Raw genomic sequence first — 26,981 nt, forward strand, 5'->3', positions numbered from 1 at the left:
CAGTAGCAGTACTAGTACTAATAGTAGTAGTAGTAGTAGCAGCAATAGCAGTAGCAGTTGTAGTAGCAGTACTAGTACCAGTAGTAGTAGCAGCAGTAGCAGTACTAGTACTAGTACTAATAGTAGTAGTAGTAGTAGCAGTAGTAGTAGTAGTACTAGTATTAGTAGTATTAGTAGCAGCAGCAGTAGCAGCAGCAGTACTAGTAGAAGTAATAGTAGTAGCAGTAGTCGTATTAGTAGTAGCAGTAGCAGTACTAGTACTAGTACTAATAGTAACAGTAGTAGCAGTAGCAGTAGTAGTAGTAGTACTAGTAGTATTAGTAGCAGCAGCAGCAGTAGCAGTACTAGTAGTAGTAGTAGTAGCAGTAGCAGTACTAGTACTAGTACTAATAGTAGTAGTAGTAGCAGTAGCAGTAGCAGTAGTAGTAGTAGTAGTACTAGTACTAGTAGTAGTAGTAGCAGCAGTAGCAGTAGCAGTAGCAGTACTAGTAGTAGTAGTAGTAGTAGGAGCAGTAGCAGTAGTAGTAGTAGTAGTATTAGTAGCAGCAGTAGCAGTAGTAGTAGTAGTAGCAGTAGTAGTAGTAGTACTAGTAGTAGTAGTAGCTGCAGCAGTAGCAGTAGCAGGAGTAGTAGTAGTAGTAGTACTAGTACTAGTAGTAGTAGTAGTAGTAGTAGGATCAGCAGTAGCAGTACTAGTACTACTAGTAGTAGTAGTGGTTGTAGTACTATCAATAGTAGTAGTAGTAGTAGCAGTAGCAGTACCAGCAGCAGCAGTAGTAGTAGTAGTAGTAGTAGCAGCAGTAGCAGTACTAGTACTACTAGTAGTAGTAGTAGTTGTAGTACTATCAATAGTAGTAGTAGTAGTAGCAGTAGCAGTACCAGCAGCAGCAGTAGTAGTAGTAGTAGTAGGAGTGGTAGTAGTAGATGTAGTACTAGTAGTAGTAGTAGCAGTACTAGTAGTAGTAGTAGTAGAAGTAGTAGTACTATCAATAGTAGTGGTAGTAGTAGTAGTAGTAGCAGCAGTAGCAGTACTAGTAGTAGTAGTAGTTGTAGCAGCAGTAGCAGTACTAGTAGTAGCAGTAGCAGTACTAGCAGCAGTGGTAGTAGTAGTATTAGCAGTGGTAGTAGTAGTATTAGCAGTAGTAGTAGTAACAGTACTAGTAGTAGTAGCACTAGCAATAGTAGTAGTAGTAGTAGCAGTACTAGCAGTAGTAGTAGTTGTAATAGTAGATGTAGGAGTACTTGCTGCAGTAGTAGTAGTAGCAGCAGTAGCAGTAGCAGTACTAGTAGTAGTAGTAATAACAGTAGCAGTAGCGGTAGCAGTAGCAGTACTAGTACTAGTACTAATAGTAGTAGTAGTAGCAGCAGTAGTCGTAATAGCAGTAGCGGTAGCTAGTATTAATAGTAGTAGTAGTAGTAGCATGGTAGTGGTAGCGGCAATAGCGAGTAGCAGTACTAGTATTGACGTAGTAGTAGTAGTAGTAGCGGTAAGCAGTAGCAGTTGTAGTGGCTAGTACTAATAGTAGTAGCAGCGGCAGCAGTTACTAGTAGTAGTGGTACTAGTGGTGCTAGTAGTAGCAGTAGTAGTAGTGGTGCTAGCTAATAGTGGTGAAAGTAGCAGCAGTAGCAGTACCGGTATTGTGAAAAGTAGTGGTAGTAGTAGTAGCAGTAGTCGTATTGGTAGTAGCAGTATGGTACTGGTGCTAATAGTGACAGTATGGTAGCGGTAGCAGTGAGTAGTGAGTAGTGCTAGTGGTAGTAGCAGTGGCGCGGCAGTAGCAGCGGTAGCAGTAGTAGTAGCAGAGCGGTAGCAGTACTAGTACTAGTACTAATAGTAGTAGTGGTAGTGGTGGCAGCAGCGGCGGTAGCAGTAGCAGCACTGGTACCAGTGGTAGTGGCAGCTTGGTAGCAGTACTGAATTGCTAATGAGTAGTAGTAGTGGTAGTAGCAGTGAGTAGTAGTGGTACTGGTACTAGTAGTATTAGTAGCAGCAGCAGTAGCAGTAGCAGTACTGGTAGTGAAGTGGCACTGCTAGCAGGGTACTAATTACTGGTACTGGCTAGTGGTGATGAGTGGTAGCAGTAGCAGTAACAGTGAGTAGTGGTAGCTGGTGCTGGTGCAGGAGTGAGTAGCTGAATATGGTGCTGGTGATGATGTGTGGTGGTGGTGCTGGTGAAGTGGTGGTGGTGGCGTGGTGTGGTGGTGGTGGTGGTGCAGAGTAGTGGTGGTGGTGGTGGTGTAGTGGTAAGTGGTGGCAGTGTGGCAGGGTGTGTGTGCTGGCTGGTGAAGTGATAAACAGTGGTTTGTGGTGGCGTGTGGTGCTGCTGTTAGTGTCAGTTCTCGTGGTAGTAGTGGTGAAGCAGTGTGGTGTGTGTGGTGGTGTGAGCTTGTTTTAGTGGTGTGTGTGGTACTAGAGTGGTGTGCTTGCCTGTGTATTGAAAAAGCAGTAGTAGCAAGTAGTAGCAGTGAATAGTAGTTATGAATGGTAGTAGTAAGTAGCAGCAGTAGGCAGGTAGCTGGAAACAGTGCAGTAGCAGTGGTAGTGGCCAGAAGCAGATGGTGAGTGGTAGTAGTAGCAGTAATAGTAGTATGAGTGTGATAGTAGTAGTGGTAGTGGTGGTGTGTGAGTGTGTAGCAGTAATGTAGTGTGTAGTGGCACGTAATGAGTAGTAGTGAGGTGGTAGCAGTGCCTGATGATGCCTAGTTGAGAGTAGATGTCAGTAGTAGTAGTGTGTGTGCAATTGCTAGTGTGGATGAGCAGTAGCAGTAGTGAGTAGTGGTGGTATGGTACTAGTGAGTGGTTGCAGTAGAAGTGGTAGTGAGTGAGTAGTGGTGTGAGTGCTAGTGGTGCTAGTGCTAGTGTAACAGTGTGAGTGAGTAGTGGCAACAGTGGTAATGCCTGGTGCTACTAGTGGTAGAAGTGAGTAGTGGTAGAAGCAGCAGTAGTGTGTAGTGGTAGCAGTAGCTAGTGAAGTAGTAGCAACAAGTGTGGTAGTGTTAGCAGTACTGTGGTAGCGAAAAACAAGAGTGGTAGCAGTACTAGTAGGTAGTGGCAACCTTGAGAGAGTAGTAGTGGTAGCAATTACTAATAGTAGTAGCAGTAGAAATTAGTGGTAGTGTGGTACTAATTAGTGGTTACTACAGTAGCAACAATGGAGATAATTAGTGGCAGCAGAAGTGAAGTAATAATTGCAGTTGTAGTAGCAGAGCCAGTAGCAGTAGCAGTTCTGTGGTAGAAATAGTAGCAGCAGTAGCAGTAGCAGTAGTAGTAGTAATAGTGGTTGTAGTAGAAGCAGCAGTAGCAGCAGTGGTAAGAAATGAGTAACAGCAGTAGTGGCAGCAGTAGTGGCAGCAGCAGCAGTAGTAGTGGAGGTATGGCCAGAGTAGTAGCAGCAGGAGCAATGGTGGCCTATGAAGCAGCAGTAGCAGTAGTGGTAGTGGTAGTCATTAGTAGTAGCAGTAGCAGTGCTAGTACTAATAGTGAGTAGTAGTGTAGTAGCAGTAGTGAAGAGTAGTACTAGTAGTGTAGTAGCAACAGCAGCAGTGTGATAACAGTACTAGTGGTAGTAGTGTAGTGTGATGCTAGTGCTAGTGCTAGTAGTAGTAGTAGAGATTAGTGGTAGCAGCAGCAGTAGCAGTGGCAGTAGCAGCACTAGTACAAGTATTAGTAGCAGCAGTGGCAGTGCTAGTGCTAGTGCTAATGGTGGTAGTAATTAGCAGTAGCAGTAGTGGTGGTGGTGCTAGTGCTGAAGTAGTGATAGTAGCAGCAGCAGTGGCAGTGTGAGTTCTAGTGAGTGAGTAGCAGTAGCAGTGCTAGTACTAGTATATGTGTGTTAGTGGTGGCAGTGTGATTACTAGTACTAATAATTATTAGTATTGAGCAGCAGCAGTAGCAGTAGCAGTAGCAGTGAGTAAGTATGATAGTAGTAGCAGTAGCAGTTATTAGCAGTAGTAGCAGTAAGCAGCAGCACCAATTAGTAGCAGTAGCAGCAGCAGCAGTAGTAGTAGCAGTAGTTAGCAGTAGCAGCTGCAGCAGCAGTAGCAGCAGTAGCAGCAGTAGCAGCAGCAGTAGCAGTAGTACTAGTAGTAGTAGTGTTGCAGCAGCAGCAGCAGGAGCAGTATTAGTAGTAGTAATTACCAGTACTAGCACCAGCAGTAGTAGTAGCAGTAGTAGCAGCAGCAGTAATTAGCTACTACTACTACTACTAGTAGTAGTAGTAGTAGTAGTAGTAGTAGTAGTAGTAGTAGTAGTAGTAGTAGTAGTAGTAGTAGTAGCAGGAGAAGTAATGGTGGTGAATAGTCCATTTGCCATGGAGACGATGGATCCCCTTTAAATATTGATTCGGCTGGTTATGCTCATGACAGACTTGTGAGAAACAAAATCACCTTACGTCCCTGTATGGGGTTATAGGGGGAGAGGGGTCAGAATGAACCAGTGGAAGGTGGCCTTCCTTCAGCCTATTCATCACGTGTATGGAAATCTAATCTATTTCTGTTAACCCTACCAACTTAACATGATATGCATTGCTCAGTGTGTGGGGCAAACTTTGATACCAATGTTGGCAATGATAAAAATAACTGTTAATGTCCATAATTAGCGCAGCATGGCGGATCGAGCTCCGTTTTCCAAGCTTAACCAACAAATGCCTAGTGCTGAGCACCTTGTATGCGAATACGCGGCAACTTACTTTCCTTAAGAACAATAGGAGAAGTAATTGAAAGTGGTTGTCCGCTCGGTACGTAGACAAACCAGATTTCAGGTGTTGTACCTTAATTGTAGACAGGTGTCCACTCGGTACGTAGACAAACCAAATTTCTTGTGTTGCACCTTAGACAGGTGTGCACCCGGTAGTAGACAAACCAAATTTCATATATTCCACCTTAAACAGGTGTTCGCCCAGTAATAGAGAAACCAAATTACATTTGTTGCACATTAAACAGGTGTGCGGCCAGTAGTGGACGAACCAAATTTCATATGTTGCACCTTAAACAGGTGTGCGCCCAGTAGTAGACAAACAAATTTCATGTGTTGCACCTTAAACTGGTGTGCGCCCGGTAGTAGAAAAACCGAATTTCATGTGTTGCACCTTAAACAGGTGTGCGCCTGGTAGCAGGCAAACCAAATTTCATGTGTTGCACCTTAAACAGGTGTGTGCCTGGTACGTACACAAACCAAATTTCATGTGTTGCACCTTAAACAGGTGTTCGCCTGGTAGTGGACAAACCAAATTTCATATGTTGCACCTTAAACAGGTGTGCGCCCTGTAGTAGACAAACCAAATTTCATATGTTGCACCTAAATTGTAGACAGGTGTCCGCTCGGTACGTAGACAAACCAAATTTCATGTGTTCGACCTTAAACTGGTGTGCGCCCTGTAGTAGACAAACCAAATTTCATGTGTTGCACCGTGTAAACAGGTGTGCGCCTTGTACGTAGACAAACCAAATTTCATGTCTTGCACGTTAAACTGGTGTTCGCCTGGTAGTAGACAAACCAAATTTCATGTGCTGCACCTTAAACAGGTGTGCGCCCAGTAGTAGACAAACTAAATTTCGTTTGTTGCACCTTAAACAGGTGTGCGCCCGGTAGTAGAGAAACCAAATTCCATGTGTTGCACCTTAAACAAGTGTACGCCCAGTAGTAGACAAACCAAATTTCATGTGTTGCACCTTAAACAGGTGTGCGCCCAGTAGTAGATAAACCAAATTTCATATGTTGCACCTTAATTGTAGACAGGTGTCCGCTCGGTACGTAGACAAACCAAATTTCATGTGTTGCACCTTAAACAGGTGTGCGCCTTGTACGTAGACGAACTAAATTTCATGTGTTGCACCTTAATTGTAGACAGGTGTCCGCTCGGTACGTAGACAAACCAAATTTCATGTGTTGCACCTTAAACAGGTGTTCGCCTGGTAGTAGACAAACCAAATTTAATATGTTGCACCTTAAACTGGTGTCCGCTCGGTACTTAGACAAACCAAATTTCTTGTGTTGCACCTTAGATAGGTGTGCGCCCAGTAGTAGACAAACCAAATTTCATGTGTTGCACCTTAATTGTAGACAGGTGTCCGCTCGGTACGTAGACAAACCAAATTTCATATGTTGCACCTTAATTGTAGACAGGTGTCCGCTCGGTACGTAGACAAACCAAATTTCATGTGTTGCACTTTAAACAGGTGTGCGCCTTGTACGTAGACGAACCAAATTTCATGTGTTGCACCTTAAACAGGTGTGCGCCCAGTAGTAGACAAAAAACAAATTTCATATGTTGCACCATGTAGACAGGTTGTTGTTGACAAGTAATTAAAGGTACAGCCCTTGATCCAAGGCTTTATCCAAATTTGGAAGGGAAACTAAATTTTTATGCGCGAAATTCCTCTATGAAACAGGTAAGAATGTTTACCTCATTATAATGATATTGTTTCACAATATTTGAAAACTATTCTTTTGAATTTTGAGAATTTCTTCCATAGAAGCATTTGGAAATGATGACTATATCTGGGTGTCGTTAGTCATCATTTCAAAAGACTAATAAAAGCTATCATAGCTATAATGACTTTCATATATGGTAAGCTGTTATAAAATCCGCCTAATGGAGTACGATGTTACGTCCAATGCATTTGTTTGTAAGATAACGCAGAATACAGTTTTGTAACGTAGCCTTGCTATTTCACTTTGTTCTCATCACAAGATCAGTGGAGCGTGATATGAAGCATGTGTGACTTTCTGCCTGTTGTTGCATTATGGGGTACCTAATACTGTCTGTCTACGATACAGGCTGGAACCTTAACATGATGGTAAGTGTTACTTATGACTTTGTCCAAAGTCCACAAGGCTCATATGAAAGTTAAGAGGTTCTATATTTTTCCAATAATAATTAGCAGGACTGGGATGATGATTCGAAACAGGATGAGCTGAGCATACAGCCTTGTTGTACTCCACTCATGATGTCAAAAGAGTCGGAGGATGAGCCTTATCACAAGATCAGTGAGGCGTGATATCAAGCATGTGTGACTTTCTGCCTGTTGTTGCACAATATAGACAGTCATTATGGGGTACCTAATACTCTGTCCACGATGCAGGCTGGAACCTGAACATGATGGTAAGTGTTACTTATGACTTTGTCCAAAGTCCACAAGGCTCAAATGAAAGTAGACTAACAACTAGATACTGAAATGAACATATTTTACTGAAAAAAGTTCATAGTAAAAAAAAAAATTATAATGAAAAGGAGCCCTGAGACTTTCTTCATTTTCAGAAGAAGCTGAGGAAATCTAGACTTGCCACATTTTCTAGACTTGTGTGGGCTTTCTTGGATATATTTGCTTCAGGGTCTGTACGAGAGACTAATATGAAAGTTAAGAGGTTCTATATTTTTCCAATAAAAATTAGCAGGACTGGGATGAGGATTCGAAACAGGATGGGCTGAGCATACAGCCTTGTTGTACTCCACTAATGATGTCAAAAGAGTCGGAGGATGAGCCATCTTACTTTATGCCAGTTTGAAATGACCTGCAAACAGTGCAAACAACGTCGAGTGCTTTTGTAAGGCTGATAGATGCTTGTCCTTTCCAACATCTGGTAGATTGAGCAGGGCGGGTAGGTCTCGGACCGTTAGGCCATAAGTCAAACTGCGTGTCGGGATACACCATAACAGCAAGTGTCTGTAGTCTTTTACGAACCAAACAGGCGAAGACCATTCCGACGATGTTCAGGACGGGGATCCCGTGGTAGTTGTTGAAGTAGCTTCTATCAACGTTGTTCATAAACTGACGATTGAATGGCCTCAGAGCCGCGGCCAGAGACCACCCTATCCGGTAAGTCGCCTTTTACAGCGGTTTATACCCGGACTGTCGACAACAACAAAAACATCCGTCCAAATTACTTGTCGACAGTCCGGGGAAAGGGAGATGTTCTACATGAGTGACTTCACACCCAGTGTTCTCGAAATTAACAATCCAATTAAACTCAGAGTGCGAGATATATATAGAAGACAAAATATTTATTTACTCAATATAACAACATGTATGTATATGTCACACAATATAACATATTTGTATATATGTTTCATAAATCTCACACAATATGTGTGTGTTATAGAAATGAGTGATTTCTGCAGGTGTATAAGCAATAAATATATAAAAGATGAGTCCAGATATTTCTTTTTGCCAAAACTCCTTTATATCTGCACTAAAGTAATCTGTAATGTTCAACTCTGACACATGACACATATTTTGTAAGCTATCTGTTTCTTTCCGGTATGATCTATTTTGCATAATGGTCTGTTTGCAATATTAATTCTCTCACAAATTGTTAAAGAGACATTCTCTATAATTAACCTAATTCATTTCCTCATGAAACGAGCATAGCTGTAACCACCATAGCCACTTGCAAATCACTAAGCAAACATTCTCTTTCATTAATTAACACCGTCACGGTATGTTGACCATGCGATGTCGACACTCCGGGTCTTTTTTGTCGACGGTTAGCAACATCCTATTATTCATTTGTCGACAGATCGGGCTGACACCCTTACAGCTTGGGTTGCTTAGGCCACTTCTATCCCCTATCAACACGGGAGATTTCAGTGCAGTAGCATGGGATTTGGTGTTCTTCAGTAATGAAAACTACAAGGCTACAGGGTGTGAAGTGATTGCACATTTATTATTCTGGGACGAATCCACCAGGATACAATTTCCTCCCTATACATAAAACGCTGAAACAATCGGTCAACAATAGACATGACATATCATATCACACATCGAGGGTGCAGCCCCTACTTTAGGTACATGTTGTAATGTTTATAATATACATCAAGGCTCAGTATATATAGACTGTTCCATGAAATATGTGTGGACCTGTCTTCTAAGTGTTTGTTAGTAAAAAACAAACATGGTACCACAATATCCCCCATCTATAAGTCAGCACAGAATACACATGGCTATAGCATGACTCATTGCCTGTCATCTAAGATATGATACCTATATACATCTATATACATTTTTGTTCATGCATGTCCGTTTTCATAGCCTTAGCAATACGCGTATACACGTTATTATACAACATTGCCACATGGGTGCGAATAGCATGTTTATATACGATATTAGCAGCTTAGTAACATATAAGATACAAGTTCATTATTCAAACTTAGTTTCGTATTTACATCAGAAGTCAAGAGTCCCTATATATGAAGTGACAAACTTCACTATGCCACGAAAGACTCAAAGGCGCTTCTCTCTGGTTTAAGGTGATGGGCGAAATATCAGTTCTGCAAGGTTAATTGTCATTGTGATGTAGTAACCGGGACTACGCCCAAACGAGCCAAGATGGTTCGCAAAACAAGCTACGTCAGTAGGAACTAGGGGGAACAAGTTTGGTATTTCCTGAATATTCGCACAACAAAAACAATTGAAGGTCATTATCGGTAGAATGTCTCCCAGTTCAGATTGCCATCTGCGTCGCGTCATATCAGGACGGAATTACTCATCAACTTTCGGGCGAATGTTCGAATCTCCGTAAATGACACCATTATTTTCCCCATTTATACGTTGCTATCTTATATATGCATATGTCTAATATCAAACGTTTACGTACACGAAATGTAGTGACGGTGCCGGGTATCTCTAACTGGTATAAAAACAGAGATAATATATGCACTCTGATACATCGTATCATATCGATGGGGAATACAAAGACTAAGAGCGGTACGATCATTAGCAGACGTGCTGGCGGTGTATCGTAAGGGTCCAAACCACATTCGAATCACACTTTGGACAATCATTTTAAAACAAAAAAAATCTAGATTTTTGCAACTGTATATTGTTTTTATATGCTATGAGTAACTTATATTTCAAATTTGAACGAAATCGGTAAAGAAATTGATTTTTTACAAACATTCTCCCGCTACGCTCATTTTATGAAATGAGTCAGTGTTGCGGGAGAGTTTTCTAAACAATCAATTTCTTCATGGTTTGTACAAATTACAGTTGATCAGAAGACCAGAATAAAGCTATATCAGCTGAACTCATAGTGCAGTTATATCAGCTGAACATATGGCACAGTTATATCAACGGAACACATGGTACAGTTATATCAGCTGAACATATGGTACAGTTATATCAGCTGAACATATGGTACAGCTATATCAGCCGAACATATGGTACAGTTATATCAGCTAAACACATGGTACAGCTATATCAGCTGAACACATGGCACAGCTATATCAGCTGAACACATGGCACAGCTATATCAGCTGAACACATGGCACAGCTATATCAGCTGAACACATGGTACAGCTATATCAACTGAACACGTGGTACAGCTATATCAGCTCAACACGTGGTACAGCTATATCAGCTGAACGCATCGCACAGTTATATTAGCTGAACACATAGTACAGTTATATTAGCTGAACCCACATTACAGTTTTGTTAAATAGATCAGTTATATCACCTGAACACAGTGCAGTTATTACAATTTTGATACCCTACCTACCTACGTATCCCGGCATCTACCTATATATCTAAATAATTAGATAAGCAAGCAAGTACACACGCAATGGGCATTACGTTTTGATACTTGGAATACATTAAGGAGCATGTACCTGCAAACGTATCAAGTTCGATCACAGCATCAACAGATCCTACGTCATTACAGTCGCCTGTCATCTGATCACACGCTACACAGTCCCCACTGCATAAGTACTGACAGTGACTCCCGTATGCGCCGTCCTTACAGCCACGACTACAACTACCGTCCACCTCACATACACCATCCAAACACCACCCACAAGCCTCGTCACATCTCTCTCCGAACCATCCATCAGTACAGGCTGAACACCGTCCATGGCGGTCACACACATTGTCTCTACAATGCGGACATTTCTTGTGGCAGTGTTTCCCATAGTACCCTGGAACACAGCCCTCCACGCACGATCCATCATCGCTGTAACACAAGGAGGACCTGCAGGATTTACTACACGGGGTGTTACAGTGTGACCCGTGCCACCCAATCTCACATCCTTCCTGACAAACTGTAGTATGTCGATCACAGTACTTGTGTCCATCTCTTCCTTTGTAGCACTTCACGGGGCACGTGTTACTGCAGCGGTGTCCATGGTAACCAGGTTGACACTGTTCACATACTCCAGTCTGTCTGTCACAGCCACTGGTCCAGCAATGTGGACATCTGTCTTCGCACTTCTGTCCATAGAAGCCTGCTTCACATCCATGTAGACAGTACCCAGTGATGCTGCACCTTCCCATCAGACAGTTGTCACATGACATGTTACAAAAGCCCCCTGTCCATCTTCCGTCACACCCATCAAGACATTCTCCTGTGTGTATGTGACAGACTGAGGCCTTGCAGTTGAGTGGACATCGTCCATCACAGTGTGCCCCGGTCCATCCTCCACCACAAGATTCAGAACAAGCACCTGTATGTCGGTCACAGTAGACAGCGCCACCTACCGGACTGCTGGAACATCGTGGTGGACAGGGTGTGTCGCAGTGTCGTCCATAGAACCCTGGCCTACATCTGAAACATTCTCCAGTGGACCTGTCACATCCGTCTCCGTCACAACGTCCTTGGCATGTAGAGCTGCAGTTTGATCCGTGACACCCGGTGTTACATGACTGACATCGAAGACGACCATTCCCATGTCTACACCCAGTTGTGTTACATGAGTCGTGACTTGGGTGCTCTGAAAAAAATTATCTTGTATGTTAAAAATTAGAAGTGTCAGAAAAAATAACCTGTATTGTATTTAGGAAACCATATGAATATGACAAATTTAACTTCCACAAATTTGAGTTTCGTTTCATTTTTAATCCTATAACCATGGTGACTACAATTCCATTGTATCATTATATACGTGTATTTACCAAGAGTGCGTGTCACAGCAAGCAGGGCAGAGATCAACACCACAAGCGACAGGATCTGTCCGCCTTTCATTGTTCCAGGGGACACGTGGTCTACTGATGAAAACAGATATAAGGAATAAAAGATAACTGGATTACCTGAAGGGAAAGCAAGTTTGTTTCTTAACAAGCAATAGTGGGCTTAGTGGAGAAGAACGCATGTTCTCTAACTACGTTACAAGTTGTAGCAATATCACAGATGTAGACATGCTTTTATGCGTCCAGTGGTAGGTTGTATACAATGTCTGCATGAAGACTTCTTTAAGAGGCAATAGAAGTCGGAGCATTAAGTACCTACCTGATAACGCTGTGGAAAAGCAGTACATACTGGTAACAGGCTTGTAAAAGGAATCCCATGGCGGGGTCTACTCCTGTTCCCATATAGGCACACTGTTACACTTGAGTGTAAGTTAGTTTTCCAAAAATAACGTATAGCAAAACTATGGAATCCTGTAAGGGACATTGTCGCGTTGTCGCGCTTTGGTTAATTTGGCCTCATTTTGCATGATCAATATATCACTGGCCTACTTGTTGTGTGGGGGCTTTATTGTAGATTACACTCGCGACAGCCCAAAATAATCTATACGACATTCACTGAGCAATTACCGTTGCTTAACATTATAAAATATATGTTTCGGCTTATTGCGACCCTTTCTAATGAAGTTCTGAAAATTGTTCTCAATTACAATGACGTCAGAACCGTATGCGTGCGTGCGTGGGTGCCTGTTTGTCTGTCCCTGTCCGCCTGTCTGTGTGTCCACCGTGCCTGTCTAATTGTCTGTGTGCCCACCGTGCCTGTCTGTATGTGTGCCTACCATGCCTGTCTGTTTGTGTGCCCAACATGCCTGTATGTGTGCCCACCTTGCCTGTCTGTCTGTCCTCCGTCCCTGTCTGCCTGTCTGTGTGCTCGCCGTCCCTGTCTGTCTGTGTGCCCACCATATCTGTCTGTCTGTCTGCCCACCGTGCCTGTCTGTTTGTCCTCCGTGCCTGTATGTCTGTCTTTGTGCCCACATTGCCTGTCAGTCTGCCTGCCTGTCTGTCTGCCACCGTGCCTGTCTGTCTGCCTGCCTGTGTGACCACCGTGCCTGTCTGTCTGTCTGCCTGCGTGCCCACCTTGCATGTCTGTCTGTGTGCCCACCGTGCCTGTCTGTCTGTCTGTCTGTGTGCCCGCCTTGCATGTCTGTCTGTGTTCCCACCGTGCCTTTCTGTCTGTCTACCTGTCTTTGTGGCCAGTGTGCCTTTCTGCCTGACTGTGTGCCCACCGTGCCTGTCTGTTTGTCTATGTGCCCGCCGTGGTTGTCTGTCTGTCTGTATATGCGTATGTTCGTGTCCACGGAGGTAGGAGTAGGGATTTAGAAAGACTCCACTGATAAGCCTACCTATAAAAAAACAGCTCGATATGTAAACCAACCCTGCGCCAGAAGTCGACGTCAAACCTCTAAAGTGACTGATTGTGAAATATTATTCTTGAATGAAACAAAATTGTGTTAATTGGCATAAAAAGATTCTATTATTATATATTGTGATTAAACTATCTTACTGCAATGGAAAATTGTGACAGTTTATTTCATAGTATTTTAATTTCATTAATTGGATCAATATTCAATACTTGAATATTTCTCACCTGTAAAGAATAGTCCTCCCACCACGATCGTTCATGAATCTGTAGCACAAATAGGGTTGCGCAACAAAGAGAAAATGACCAGTCTTCCTATATGCGAGCAAAGCGCTACAGTTTGCCTGTGAATCATCTAATGGGCATACTAACAGCACACCATGACCCTCTCGTCTAACAACACAATACTCTAACATACTCACTCAGCGGTCTAGAAGCAATAAAACTACCTAAACTAACAAACGAAATACTAACGAGCACTTAAGATTTACCACACCTTCAAGGTAGACTTTATACGGATTCCTCTCCATGTCAGGGGCAATCCGGCACTCGAACTCCCAGAAATGATGTAAACATATTTTTATTCATGAAGATGATTTGGGATTGGTGAACAAGCATTACTGCTTATGTTAACACCGCTCCCATGCAACATATAATACAACATGAAATGGAGGATTTGACGTCATCGATACTGACCATTGCATAAATATAATATTTTTAAATAAAGATAAATATATACAGATTACATGAAATACAACTATTCTCTAAGCAGTCATACGTTAGAGAGTTACAGTTGTGTGTGTCTAACAAGCCATTGTAGAAATATAAATCAATCATGAGAAGGTTGTTGAGTAAATTTAATTATTTTCCTGAGAAAATTCGAAGCGTTGTGTCTTGGTTATATAATCGTGGACGGATTCAACTATTTTCTAGTTTACACAGGGAGTAAGTTCTTTGTTTCCCTTAAGAATGGTATCCAGGTTATAACCGGTAGTTGAAAATTACATATTAAGCCTTATCCGATTATAGTTACTTCAAGTGAGGAAATAGTGTAGGGCGTTTTCACTCTGATGTCTACAAGAACAACATGGGCTGTATATTAAATGTCTGTTATACTTATCGGCGTTTAAGTCGCTACATCCGAGCCTGAGGCGGCAGTGAACGATTTGGCAAAAACGAGTGCCATAATTAAGGTAAAAGTAAATGTTATTTTCAATTTTTGTAATTAGGTTTCTAAATTCTGTGAAACTACGTGACTCTTTGGAATTTTGTAGGGCATTCCATAAATTTATTGTGGCAGGTAAAAAGGATTTAGCATAAGAGGCAGTGCGACTGTAAATTCCTTGTATTTCAGAGTTATTCCTCAAGCTGTAGTTTGTAGTTCCGGAGACGGAGTTTGGGATCAGGTCACAAAGATATTTTGGCAATTGTGTTGTACTGTTTACACATGAACTGATGTATTGCAAAACAAATTCGTAAAGTTGGAAAGATTATTGTCATGAGTTCAGTAAATGATGAAACTCAGTGAAAATTGGTGAATTCTTAACAATACTTTACACCAAAACGCAGCTGTTCACATGCACGATATTTGCACATGCTTTCAGCAATTTAATGATTGATCCTCGTGCAATTCATCTCAATAAGGTTTGCAGTTGGTTCCCGCAAGTTGGTGGACAAATTCATCTTCGATGTAACCTCATATATATATATACATAACATATAGTGAGTGCTTTAAGTGAGTGAACTTTTGAATGTAGGATAGATATTTGAGCTATCGTGCCTATTTTGGGGTGTGGTCCTCTAATACACGTGTGTGTTTGGTTGCAAGGCAACCAACAGTATAATGTACATAATACACTGGACTAATAGTTGATATTTACACACACCATATACAACACATGTACAACATATATACATCACATGCACCAGGGGAGAAGATACTGCCGTATATGTGTTCAGAAAATAAATTGACGCCGTTATGGCAATATTCCAGCTACATGGTGGCGGTCTTAAAATATTCGGGTCTGGACCAGACAATCCAGTGATCAACATCATTAGCATCGATCTACGCAACTGGGATACGGTGATATGTGTCAACCAAGTCAGCGAGACTGACCAGTCGTGTTTTAGTTGAATGTCAGTTTCATTCTGACTTCCTTTGCACCCTCTGTGGATCTTGCAACTTCGCTGATGATGATATTTGGGTTGGTGCTTGCTTTGCTCTTTTCTTTTGTTTTCGTATGTTTTTCTATGTTAGCACGAGTTGGTTATGGGGGAATATATGCGACGTAGAACGCCATGGCTCGTGTCGATAAGGAATATACCTGAGGCTTTGAAGGCTTGGGCTATAATGTCATAAGGTTAGGAGTGTTTGTAGTGTCAGGTATGTGTTTGTGTCCAGTGAACTCTGGAGCACCATGCTGTGTTGTCGGTAGGGTATGCTGGGTATTAGGACGTGTTCGGGTGTTTCTGTTTCGTAGCAGTAAGTGCATTTGTCTGTTTGGTGTGGATTTTTTATTTTATATTGATGGGTATAAAATTTTGTGTGACCTGTTTGTAATTTGGTTATCACCCTGTCAATATGTGTAGATTTGTGGTAGAGGTTTAGTCTTTAGGGTGTTGTTTTTAGTAATGTTTAGTTTAGAATTTTAATTTTGGTACTTACTTCGCCACTTTTGGAAGTCTGTGCCCGGGATAAAAAAAATCGTACATTTTGAGCGCTACTTCAATCCTTTTTAATCATTTATTATCCCTATTATATCATTTTCGCAAACACTGATGGTGTCATGGCTGATTGATGTCCTGTCTTCGTATTCCGACAGAGTGGACCGTTGTTCTCGATATCCATCACTAGATTGTCCGGTCCAGACTAAATTTGTTACTGGCTGCCGTCGTACAAATCTAATACATTCTAATAATGACTGGTGTATAGATGCACAACTTCTCCATTTACAAGGAAGAGCGGCGTTTCGGTGTAAATTCTAACGCCGTTGTCAAGCAATTTATGATTGATACGTTTACATGAAGACGACGAATAACTTCTTTGAGAGGCAAAAGAAGTTGGAGTACTAAGTACTTACTTGAAGAGGGTGGTAGAATCTACACCGAAACAACACTCGTCGTTGTAAATAAGGAAAAAGTAGAACATACTAGTTTTATGGAGGGGTGCCTAATTCTATATTAACAACAGATCAGCGGGGTTACAAACATGTTATCTCCGTACGTGAACTGCACTTGAGTGTAAACAGCATGAACTGATTCGATAGTACCGACACGACGCGACAGTTGTCTGACTTGGTGATCACGACTACAGCGGTCGTCAAGGTGATAATCTGTATGGGAGACCTCGGCAAGTGAATTTAACCATGCTTTCCCCGAAGTGAGTTGCTACCCAGCATGAAGAGTTTCTAATGTTACTCCTATCCAACCGGCATCTTTGGTTGTATACTCCCCAGGGAGTTGATAACGAGGTGACGACTGATCCACTGATTTGGATAGTAAAAGTGTAGAGCTTTAAAGGATGTTTCTGTGGCTTGTTAAAATAAAGGGTTGTGTATTACATGTTATAAAAATTAACCCACGTCAAGGGCAATCAGAAAAAAGAATATAATGATAATACTAGTAGCATGCCTGTAATGCACTATTTTCCATGTAAAACATGTTCCAAGCACAAGATATAGAATTATATACAACAGACACTAAGAGATAATGAAAGACTAGCGATACATGGAACACAATTCAATGGATTATTGTTTGGACTCATAGGCTAATCTGAAGAAGTGAGTCTTTAGTACGGATCTAAAAGTAGAAAGTTCTGTACAGTCACGTATATATTGAGGTAGTTTGTTTTTGTTTCCTGATTTGTAACATTTTTTTTTTCCACATTTTTTTTTATTCACATCAGTAGGTACATTCACTCTATACAAAAGCCATACACGTTGACGGGTGACATAACTAGTTACAGTCGTTTTATACGAATATCATCCAAACAAAGTTGTATAATTGCGGATCGTCTAAGCTTGAGCAATAAGGTAAGTCGGTGCTTTGAGTAATATTACTTGTTTGCTCCTGGGTTCATTTGGTTCGTGTTCATAACAGCACCCTATCCTTCTGGGTAACCAAGGGGTAGAAACATTTATACATTATTATACAGATGTCATGCCTAATACAAGCTTATACATGTTGACAGTTCACAACACAAACATGTGTAGATAGTGTCTACTCATGTTTGTGTTGTGATACATTCAAGTATTACTGCACAAAGATCATAGATTGTATACATTGAAGAGTCATAACACATCAGACCATGTTGTGTAATGAGAGCCCGTTTACTCCACATTCGTCTGGCTGGTTTTTTCATTCTGGCAACATATCTTTCAAAGATGCGATGGATGATTTTAGGGTTAATATTAAATTTTTAATACAGCTTATGCATATAGATATGTATATCTTTTCCCATCCGTGGATTGACAAATATTGTAATTCGCTATCTCAAAATTCTACTTTAAGCATGTTGAAGAGTCATGACACATCGGTCCATGTTGTGAGTAGTGGTAGCCATTTGCTCATACATTCTTTTAGTTGTTTTTTTATTCTAGCAACATATCTCTCAACTTGAAAAATATCTTTCAAGGTAGCAATAAAAGATTTGAAAGATAGAGATTCATTTCTAACACAACTTATATATATATATATATATATATATATATATATATATATTTCTTTTTCCGGCCAAAAGAATGTGGTTGACCAGTTTGAAGTTTGCGGTCCCCTGGATACCAAAGAGGATGGATTTAAGATTAAGCTGAAACTCATAACAAATAATAGGGAGATAATTATTTTGAACAAGTATATCATATATCTTCCGAGATCCCTTTGCTGGTTTAGTCCATTCCATTAGAAAGTTATTCATCCTAAGATCGTAGACACATATAGGTTTAGAATTGTCTATCACCTTTATCCATTCTTTAGGGAGATTACTAACAACTCGATGATGGTCCAGATAAGTACCCTTGAGGTTGAATATTGTTTCAAGTCTACAAAGGATAAGAGCCCGTTCTCATCACATAGGTCTCTTATATAATGCACTCCTTTACCGAACCAGTGTTCTATAATAAAATTTGAGTCTGTACACTGGTGGTTAAACCATATCGGTTCAGCTAGAATAGCCTGAATATCTCTTGCATCTGTCAAATGAGACCTATAGTATTTACTCCAAATATATATCAAATCCTGCCAGTAGGGGTTATCAATTTTACAAAGTCTGTAAGACGATACATGGGCACCCAGTTGAAAAAGGAGTCTTAAAGGAAAGTAGCTATTATAGAGGTTCTTAAACATGCTCTTTCTTTTTAGGATACTGAACTTTAGCGATGATATAAACACATTTATATCTACCATTCTCAATCCACCATTCTCATAGCTTCTGGTCAAATTCGCCCGTTTAATTTTATCAGGTTTAGAGTTCCAAATAAACTTTTAAAAAATTGAACTTAGTTCATGAACAAATTCTTTGGGTGGTTGCGGCAAAGCAGAGAATATGTGAACAAGAGTTGATAATGCTAAAGTTTTTATCACAGTTATTTTTCCAATTAATGTCAATTTACGTTTACGCCAATTTGCTAATAATCTCTTAATGTTTTCTAGTCTTTTTCTGGTGTTGATAACCCATAGTTTTTCTAAATTTGCGTTTAGTTGAATACCAAAAACTTCAAAGTCACCAAGAATCCAATCTAGATTAACATCTTCGCACACTTTAATATTCTATCCAATCATTGACCGAAGCCATATTGCCTTAGTTTTATCTGAATTCTGATATTGAGGTAGTTGATTCCAGGTTGGAGAGGCAGCATACCAAAAGGTCCTTTCACCATATGTAAACTCTGTCAAAAAAGAAACGCAACCCCTGTATTTTAGAGATTTTGATCTGAAGTTTTAGGACGACACGGCATTTTTATTATTTAAGACAGAAGTCTGAAATTTGGCAGAATAATAACCCAGATGGGCATGTTTAAAATTGTCATTTCAAAAGTCATCTCACAGACACCAGTTTGTCACCAGGGGGGCGTCTTTCTCAGTATCTCGTATGAGCACCACGCGCTGCAATCACTGCACGGCATCTCCTTGGACAAGAACGGATAAGACGCCGGATTCTTTCCTGGGAATGGCTCTCACTCCTCCTGCAGTGCAACGGCGAGCTGTTGCAGCGTCTGTGGCGGCGGCTGACGTTGACGTACGCGTCGATCCAGAGTATCCCACAGGTGTTCAATAGGGTTGAGGTCTGCGGATTTAGAGGGTCATGGCAAGACATTGACGTTGGAATTCTGCAGAAAGTTCATTGTTGCACGTGCAGTATGAGGCCGGGCGTTGTCCCGTTGAAAAATCTGTGTCTGTTGGTCAATAATCGGGAGAAGGTGAAGCTCTAACACGTGGTTGATGTAACGTTGGGCTGTCAGGTTCCCTGGAACGATCACCAAGTCTGATTTCTGGTTGTATGAGATGGTTCCCAAACCATGACGCTTTCTCCGCCAAATCTGTCCACCTGTCGGACGCAGATGGGCGCAAAACGTTTATGACGTCTCCTATACAGACGCTGTCTTCCGTCGTGACGTTGCAAAGAAAAACGTGATTCATCAGAAAACCAGATTCGCCTCCAGTTTTGTAAAGTCCGTATCCTTACGTTGTTGCACCACCTGAGTCGTCGGCGTCGATGTAGGGGCGTAGAACAGGTCCAACAACTGGTCTACAGGCACGTAAACCCGCTTCTTTCAGACGGTTCCTAATCGTTTGAGCTGACACTCTCCTCAAACCTGGTATTTGTGTGGCAGTCACGGTTGGTAGGGCATGCCGATTACGCAGGTGATGGACCCGGATGTACCGATCTTGAAGGGGGGTCGTGATTCTTGGCCTTCCACTTCTCGGGCGATCGTTGGTCAAATTGAAGTTGTTGTAGCGGCTCCAAAGTCGGGATATCGTTGTTTTGTGAACATTTAGGTGCCGTGCAACAGTTCCAAACTTTCTCCGGCTTGAACACGACCAATGGCGATATTTCGGTCGGCAGCACTCAATCGTGGCATTTTTAACACAGCTTTTCGGCGACAAATGAATGAATATAATACGGAAGCACATGGGCTTTTATACACCCCTACATTAACTGCCATTTTCATGATTTGCATGTGTTTTTTTTGTGCGAAGTCACCATGAGGGTCATTTCATGCGTTGTGACGGAATAAGCAATAAAATACACTTATGCGTACAAATGCAGTTGTTTGGATGGTAATCTTCATTAATTACGTGTATCATTTCAATACATTCGAATAAAATTTAGTTTGGAAGCAATAACTTCATTCAAACGAATTTTTCATATCTGAGGACAGGGGTTGCGTTTCTTTTTTGACAGAGTTTAGAAGTCCTCACAGTGGGGATAACGAGGAACCGTTTATGCGGAGAACGGAGAGAGCGACATGGGCGGTGCTGTGTGAGGGACTGGGCCAGATACGAAGGGGCAGATCGAGACTTGCAGATCCCTGTCTGTCGGTGTGCCCACCGACCCTGTCTGTCTGTGTGCCCACCGTGCCTGTCTGTCTGTCTGTGTGCCCGCCTTGCCTGTTTGTCTGTCTATGTGACCGCCTTGCCTGTTCGTCTCTCTGTGTGTCAACCGTGCCTGTCTGTCTGTCTGTCTGTCTGCCCGCCTTACCTGTCTGTCTGTTTGCTGGGCCTGTCTGTCTGTGTGCCAACCGTGTCTGTCTGTCTGGCCGCCTTGCCTGTCTGCCTGTCTGTGTACCCTCCTTACCTGTCTGTCTGTCTATGTGCCCGCCTTGCCTGTTCGTCTTTCTGTTTGCCAACCGTGCCTGTCTGTCTGTCTGCTGTGCCTGTCTGTCTGTGTGCTAACCGTGTCTGTCTGTGTGGCCGCCTTGCCTGTTTGTCTGTCTGTATGACAACAGTGCCTGTCTGTCTGTCTCTGTGCCCGCCTTGCCTGTCTGTGTGTGTGCCCACCGTGCCTGTCTGTCTGTCTGCTGTGCCTTTCTGTCTGTGGGTCAGTCGTGTCTGTCTGTCTGTGTGACCGCCGTGCCTGTCTGTCTATGTGTTCGCCGTACCTGTCTGTCTGCCCGCCTTGCCTGTCTGTGTGCCCGCCTTCCCTGCCAGTCCGTCTGTTTGCCCGCCTTCCCTGCCATTCTGCCTGTGTGCCCGCCTTGCCTGTCTGTGTGCCCGCCTTCCCTGTAAGTCTGTCTGTGTGCCCGCCTTGCCTGTTTGTCTGTGTGGCAACCGTGCCTGCCTGTCTGTCTATGTGCCCGCCGTGCCTGCCTATCTGTCGGTGTGCCCGCCTTGCCTGTCTGCCAACCGTGTCTGTATGTCTGTCTGTGTGCCTGCTTTGCCTGTCAGCTGTCTGTGTACCCGCCTTGCCTATCTGTCTGTGTGCCCGCCTTGCCAGTCTGCCTGTGTGCCAACCGTGTCTATATGCCTGTCTGTCTGCGTGCCAACTGTGACTGCCTGTCTGTCTGTGTGCCCACCTTGCCTGTCTGTTTGTGTGGCCGCCGTGCCTGCCTTTCTGTCTGTGCACCTGCTTTGCTGTGCCTGTCTGTCTGTGTGCCTGAATTACCTGTCTGTCTGTGTGCCCGCCTTGCCTGTCTTTGTGCCACCTGTGCATGTCTATCTGTCTGTGTGACTGAATTGCCTGCTTGTCTGTCTGTGTGCCAACTGTGCCTGTCTGTCTGTCTGTGTGCCTGAATTGCCTGTTTGTCTGTGTGCCAACTGTGCCTGTCTGTCTGTCTGTCTTTGTGCCTGAATTGCCTGTTTGTCTGTCTGTGTGCCAACGGTGCCTGTCTGTCTGTCTGTGTGCCTGAATTGCCTGTTTGTCTGTCTGTGTGCCAACTGTGGCTGTCTGTCTGCGTGCCTGAATTGCCTGTTTGTCTGTCTGTGTGCCAACTGTGCCTGTCTGTTTTGTATGTGTGCCCGCCTTACCTGTCTGTCGGTCTGTCTGTGTGCCTGAATTGCCTGTCTGTCTGTGTGCCTGAATTACCTGTCTGTCTGTGTGACAGAATTACCTGTCTGTCTGTGTGCCCGCCTTGCCTGTCTGTGTACCAACTGTGCCCGTCTGTCTGTCTGTGTGCCTGAATTACCTGTCTGTCTGTGTGCCTGAATTACCTGTCTGTCTGTGTGCCTGAATAACCTGTCTGTCTGTGTGCCCGCCTTGCCTGTCTGTGTGCCAACTGTGCCTGTCTGTCTGTCTGTGTGCATGAATTACCTCTCTGTCTGTGTGCCAACTGTGCCTGTCTGTGTGCCTGAATTGCCTGTCTCTGTGCCAGCCGTGCCTGTCTGTTTTGTATGTGTATAAAATCGTAGCACAGTGCTTTTATCGGTGCACGATCAAAAGCGGAGAAATTTACTGTCTTTTAACGCATAGCAAAATTTTGGACATCATTTAGCAGTGTTTATTTCTCAAACCGCCGAGGTATTGGCATTTATATTTATACCAACGGATAGGAAACTTAATATTCCACATTTCTCTTTAATCTTATAGTGGTACGTAGATCCAGGACCACGCGAGTGCAAATCTCGCACAAACGTTCACTCTTCAAACCTTATGAAATGTGCGCCTGAAAAACATCTCGGCATCAAAAAGGGCTTAAGACTGGTAGGTAGCAGTCTCAGGATTTAAGACAAAATATGATCTCAGTCTAAACTTTTAAGACTAAAAAATGTACGTGATCTCCGATTAAGACAATTTTTTGGACTTAAGATCAAAATGAGAGACTTAAGCAATTTTTAGACACTTTCATGCCCCGGGCCTGACGTCCCGGTGAAGTTCACCCGGCTACAAAACGCACGGGTTACGGCACCCACACATTACAACCCTCTATGCAAACTAAATCATACAGACTCCAAGACATTTTATTCTAACAGACTCATTCAGCGGGCTAGAAGCAAGTACACACTACCACCCCCCAAAAAAATATTTAAAAAAACACACCTCCACTCAACCACCACCACCCCACCCCTTCAATCATTTATTTTCATTTATGAGGCCTATTATTTTCGTAAATACTGATGGTGTCATGGCTGATTAAATGTCCTGTCTTGGTGGCGCATAACTACAGGGTATCTACATGGGTGGTCAAGTTGATAATCGGTGTGGGACACCTCGGCCAGTGAATTTAACCCTGCTTTCCCCGTAGTGAATTGATACCCAAGAGGATGAGTTGCTAATGTTACTCCTATCCAACGGACATCTTCGGTTGTATACTACCCAGGGAGTTGATAACGAGGTGACTGATCCACTGACTGGGATAGTAAAAGTGTAGATCTTTAAAGGATGTTTCTGTGGTTTGTTAAAATGGAGGGTCGTGTATTACTTATCATTATAATTATTTATTGCTAAATCATTCTTCCGGACTACTTGTTTTCTCCCCTCTTGTTATCAATGTGTCAGCTTAGTGACAGCCTACATGTGATAAACTATTAACCGACGTCAAGGGCAATCAGATAAAGGAGTATGGATAAATATATCTCCAAAACTTGAGTTTTTCCGGGTACAGTGACCGTGACAGCCCATACAAAAGTTGTTGAGAAACGAGGATACATGAGTTATACTGCAGTGAGTTCTTGCAAGTAAGATTGACATAATCAATACATATATCACTGGCCCGCTTGACGTGTGTGTTGCGGACAACGTAACTGAAGTTACACTGTAGCTTAACAATTTACACAAGTACCTTGGCCCGAAGTAATTGATAAGACATTCACTGTGCAATTATACATGGTAATTTCATACTTTTATAAATGAATAAGTTTCTCCATAAAGAACTGCTCAATAACTGTTCTCAGTCACAGTGACGCCAGACGTCGTGTGTGTGTCCGCCGTACCTGTCTGTTTGTCATTGTCCCCGCCGTGCCCGTCTGTCTGTTTGCTGTGTCTGTCTGTCCGCCGTGTCTGTTTGTCTGTCTGCCCGCCGTCCCTTTCTGTCAGTCTATCCATCGTATCTATCTGTCTGTCTGTCCTCCATGTCTATCTGTGTCTGTGCCTGCGATGTCTGTTTTTCAGTTGTTGTTTTTTCAGTCTGTCCGACCGCCTGTACGTCCATCGTGCATGTCTGTTTGTCTGTCCGCCGTGTCTGTCTGTCTGTCCCCCTTTCTGTCAGCCGGACCATCGTGTCTATCTGTCTGTCCTCCGTGTCTATCTGTCTGTGTGCCTGCGATATTTGTTTATCTGCTTTCAGTCTGTCCGACCGCCTGTACGTCAATCGTGCATGTCTGTTTGTCTCTCCGCCGTGTTTGTCTGTCTGTCTTCCCGCCGTGTCTGTCTGTCTGTCTTCCCGCCGTGTCTGTCCCCCTTTCTGTCAGCCAGTCCATCGTGTCTATCTGTCCGTCCTCTGTATCTATCTGTCTGTGTACCTGCAGTGTTTGTTTATCTGTTTTCAGTCTGTCCGCCGTGTCTGTCTGTCCTCCATGTCTATCTGTCTGTCTGTCTGTAAATGTGTATGTCTGTATCAGCTGGGGTAAGAGTAAGGGGTGAGGAAAGTCCATCTTTAAAGCCCACCTAAAAAAAACCAGCTCGGTATGTAAACCGCTCGACGTTTAACCCCTGAAGTGACTGATTGTGAAACGTTATTGCTTGAATGTAACAAAATTGTGTTGACTGACATAAATTGATATATGTTGTGATTAAAATAGCCAACTGTAGGGGGGGTGGGGTAGCCTAATGGTTAAAGCGTTGGCTCGTCACGCCGAAGACCCGGTGTCGAATCCCCACATGGGCACAATGTGTGAAGCCCATTTCTGGTGTCCCCCGCCGTGATGTTGCTGGAATATTGCTAAAAGCAGCGTAAAACCAAACTCAGTCAGTCAGTCAGTCAGTCCAACCGTAATCTGAAGCTGTGATAGTGTTATAAAGATAATATGAGATAAACTAAGTGGGTAGGAAAATATAACAATGTGTGAATATATCGCACCCGTAAAGAAAAGTCCTCCCACCATGAGCGTCGATATGCATGTGGACGGTATGTGACAAAGTTGACTTAGAAAAGGAGACCAAAGGGTTTAAAACGGTAATATATATTCTACAAATAGACCATGGCCCCCTCGTCTAACAACAAAATCAATTTTAATTCTGACAGGCTGACTTAGCGGTCTGGAAGCAATAAAAAAATAATAAACAGCCAACAACCAACCTAAACTAACAAACGAAATACAAATAAATCTCAGCCAAAGACCTAGAGTTTATCTGGATCAACACCCCACGTACGTCTTGTGGAAATAGTCAACCAGTGGCTCAAGGTCCTAGGAGACGGTGGCTTTTAGGTAGGCCATTCCATCCACTCGACGTAGGTGACAGGCAAGACGCATGCCTATCGATCATAGCACAGAACTCTCTAGTAGCGTCTTCATTGTTGCTATACTGGGAAACTAATCCTATGGATTGTATCAAGTACGCCACGTACTTTGGGTGAGGTGATAGAAACACCCATGAACAGTTACATGAGAACCTAACACAACAGATACAGCATTGATGGCAGCCAACTCAAAGTCTGTTACAATAACAGAAGGATCTGGTTCGAAACCGAGTTCGTTACATATATCTACAACTGCTTGTATTCTTCTTGGTAGCTAGTTTGAGTCTTATCGCACAGGAGGGCATACACACAACTAACAGCACTATCCCCAACGACGACGACGAATTAGATGGTTTTATGTCGGCACTATCCCCAAGGGGACACAAACTATATATATACTATAGAAGCCTTAACTAGAGGATCTCAAACTCATTTAAAATAAACAGACTGATCGCAAACTCATTAAAAAGTGTGTTCTATCAATACATGAGTATGAAGGGCTCCAATCAGGCTCGCAAAAACATCTTAATTCCTAAATTATACATGAAAGGGGATTAAGTAATGATTAAAATGTGAGACTACTTAATTATACATGAAAGGGGATTAAGTAGTGATCAAAATGTGAGACTACTTAATGATACATGAAAGAAGATTAGGTAGTGATCAAAATGTGAGACTACTTAATGATACATGAAAGGGGATTAAGCAGTGATCAAAATGTGAGACTACTTAATGATACATGAAAGGGGATTAAGTAATAATCAAAATGTGAGACTACTTAATGATACATGAAAGGGGATTAAGCAGTGATCAAAATGTGAGACTACTTAATGATACATGAAAGGGGATTAAGTAATAATCAAAGTGTGAGACTACTGAATTATACATGAAAGGGGATTAAGTAGTGATCAAAATGTGAGACTACTTAATGATACATGAAAGGGGATTAAGTAATAATCAAAATGTGAGACTACTTAATGATACATGAAAGGGGATTAAGCAGTGATCAAAATGTGAGACTACTTAATGATACATGAAAGGGGAGTAAGTAATGATCAAAGTGTGAGACTACTTAATGATACATGAAAGGGGATTAAGTAGTGATCAAAATGTGAGACTACTTAATGATACATGAAAGGGGATTAAGCAGTGATCAAAATGTGAGACTACTTAATGATACATGAAAGGGGATTAAGTAATAATCAAAGTGTGAGACTACTGAATTATACATGAAAGGGGATTAAGTAGTGATCAAAATGTGAGAAATGGAGGAAGCTTTAATGTTTGAAACAACATCTAGGTGAGGTGAGGTGAAATTGAGTTTAACGTCGTACTTG

At 42.4% G+C, this 26,981-nt stretch overlaps 2 protein-coding genes and 1 long non-coding RNA gene across 3 annotated transcripts in view; 1 reads left to right on the plus strand and 2 right to left on the minus strand.

The window, feature by feature from the left end:
• The window catches only part of LOC124284207 (multiple epidermal growth factor-like domains protein 10), a 62,810-nt gene extending 49,228 nt beyond the window's left edge, over positions 1-13,582 (minus strand). Inside the window, exon 1 of the transcript XR_006900498.1 lies at positions 13,544-13,582. The gene's annotated coding sequence lies outside the window, so the exon portion shown is untranslated. The remainder of the gene's footprint in view (positions 1-13,543) is intronic.
• Positions 8,332-12,417, minus strand: LOC124284208 (scavenger receptor class F member 2-like). Its single transcript, XM_046720274.1, has 3 exons — positions 12,218-12,417; positions 11,884-11,976; positions 8,332-11,702 (listed from the first exon to the last, which is right to left on the minus strand). Exons 1-3 carry the CDS (start codon positions 12,243-12,245, stop codon positions 10,516-10,518), a joined length of 1,308 nt encoding a protein of 435 aa, XP_046576230.1. The 5' UTR covers positions 12,246-12,417; the 3' UTR covers positions 8,332-10,515.
• A 3,216-nt stretch (positions 13,583-16,798) lies between the features above and the next one.
• On the plus strand, positions 16,799-19,169 carry LOC124284210. Its single transcript, XR_006900499.1, has 2 exons — positions 16,799-17,153; positions 19,138-19,169. It is a non-coding gene; the product is annotated as an uncharacterized LOC124284210 (long non-coding RNA).
• The last annotated feature ends 7,812 nt before the right edge of the window (positions 19,170-26,981 follow it).

The sequence above is a fragment of the Haliotis rubra genome, unplaced genomic scaffold (assembly GCF_003918875.1).
Source record: "Haliotis rubra isolate DU_JTF1 unplaced genomic scaffold, ASM391887v1 Scf330, whole genome shotgun sequence".
Lineage (NCBI taxonomy): Eukaryota > Metazoa > Mollusca > Gastropoda > Lepetellida > Haliotidae > Haliotis > Haliotis rubra.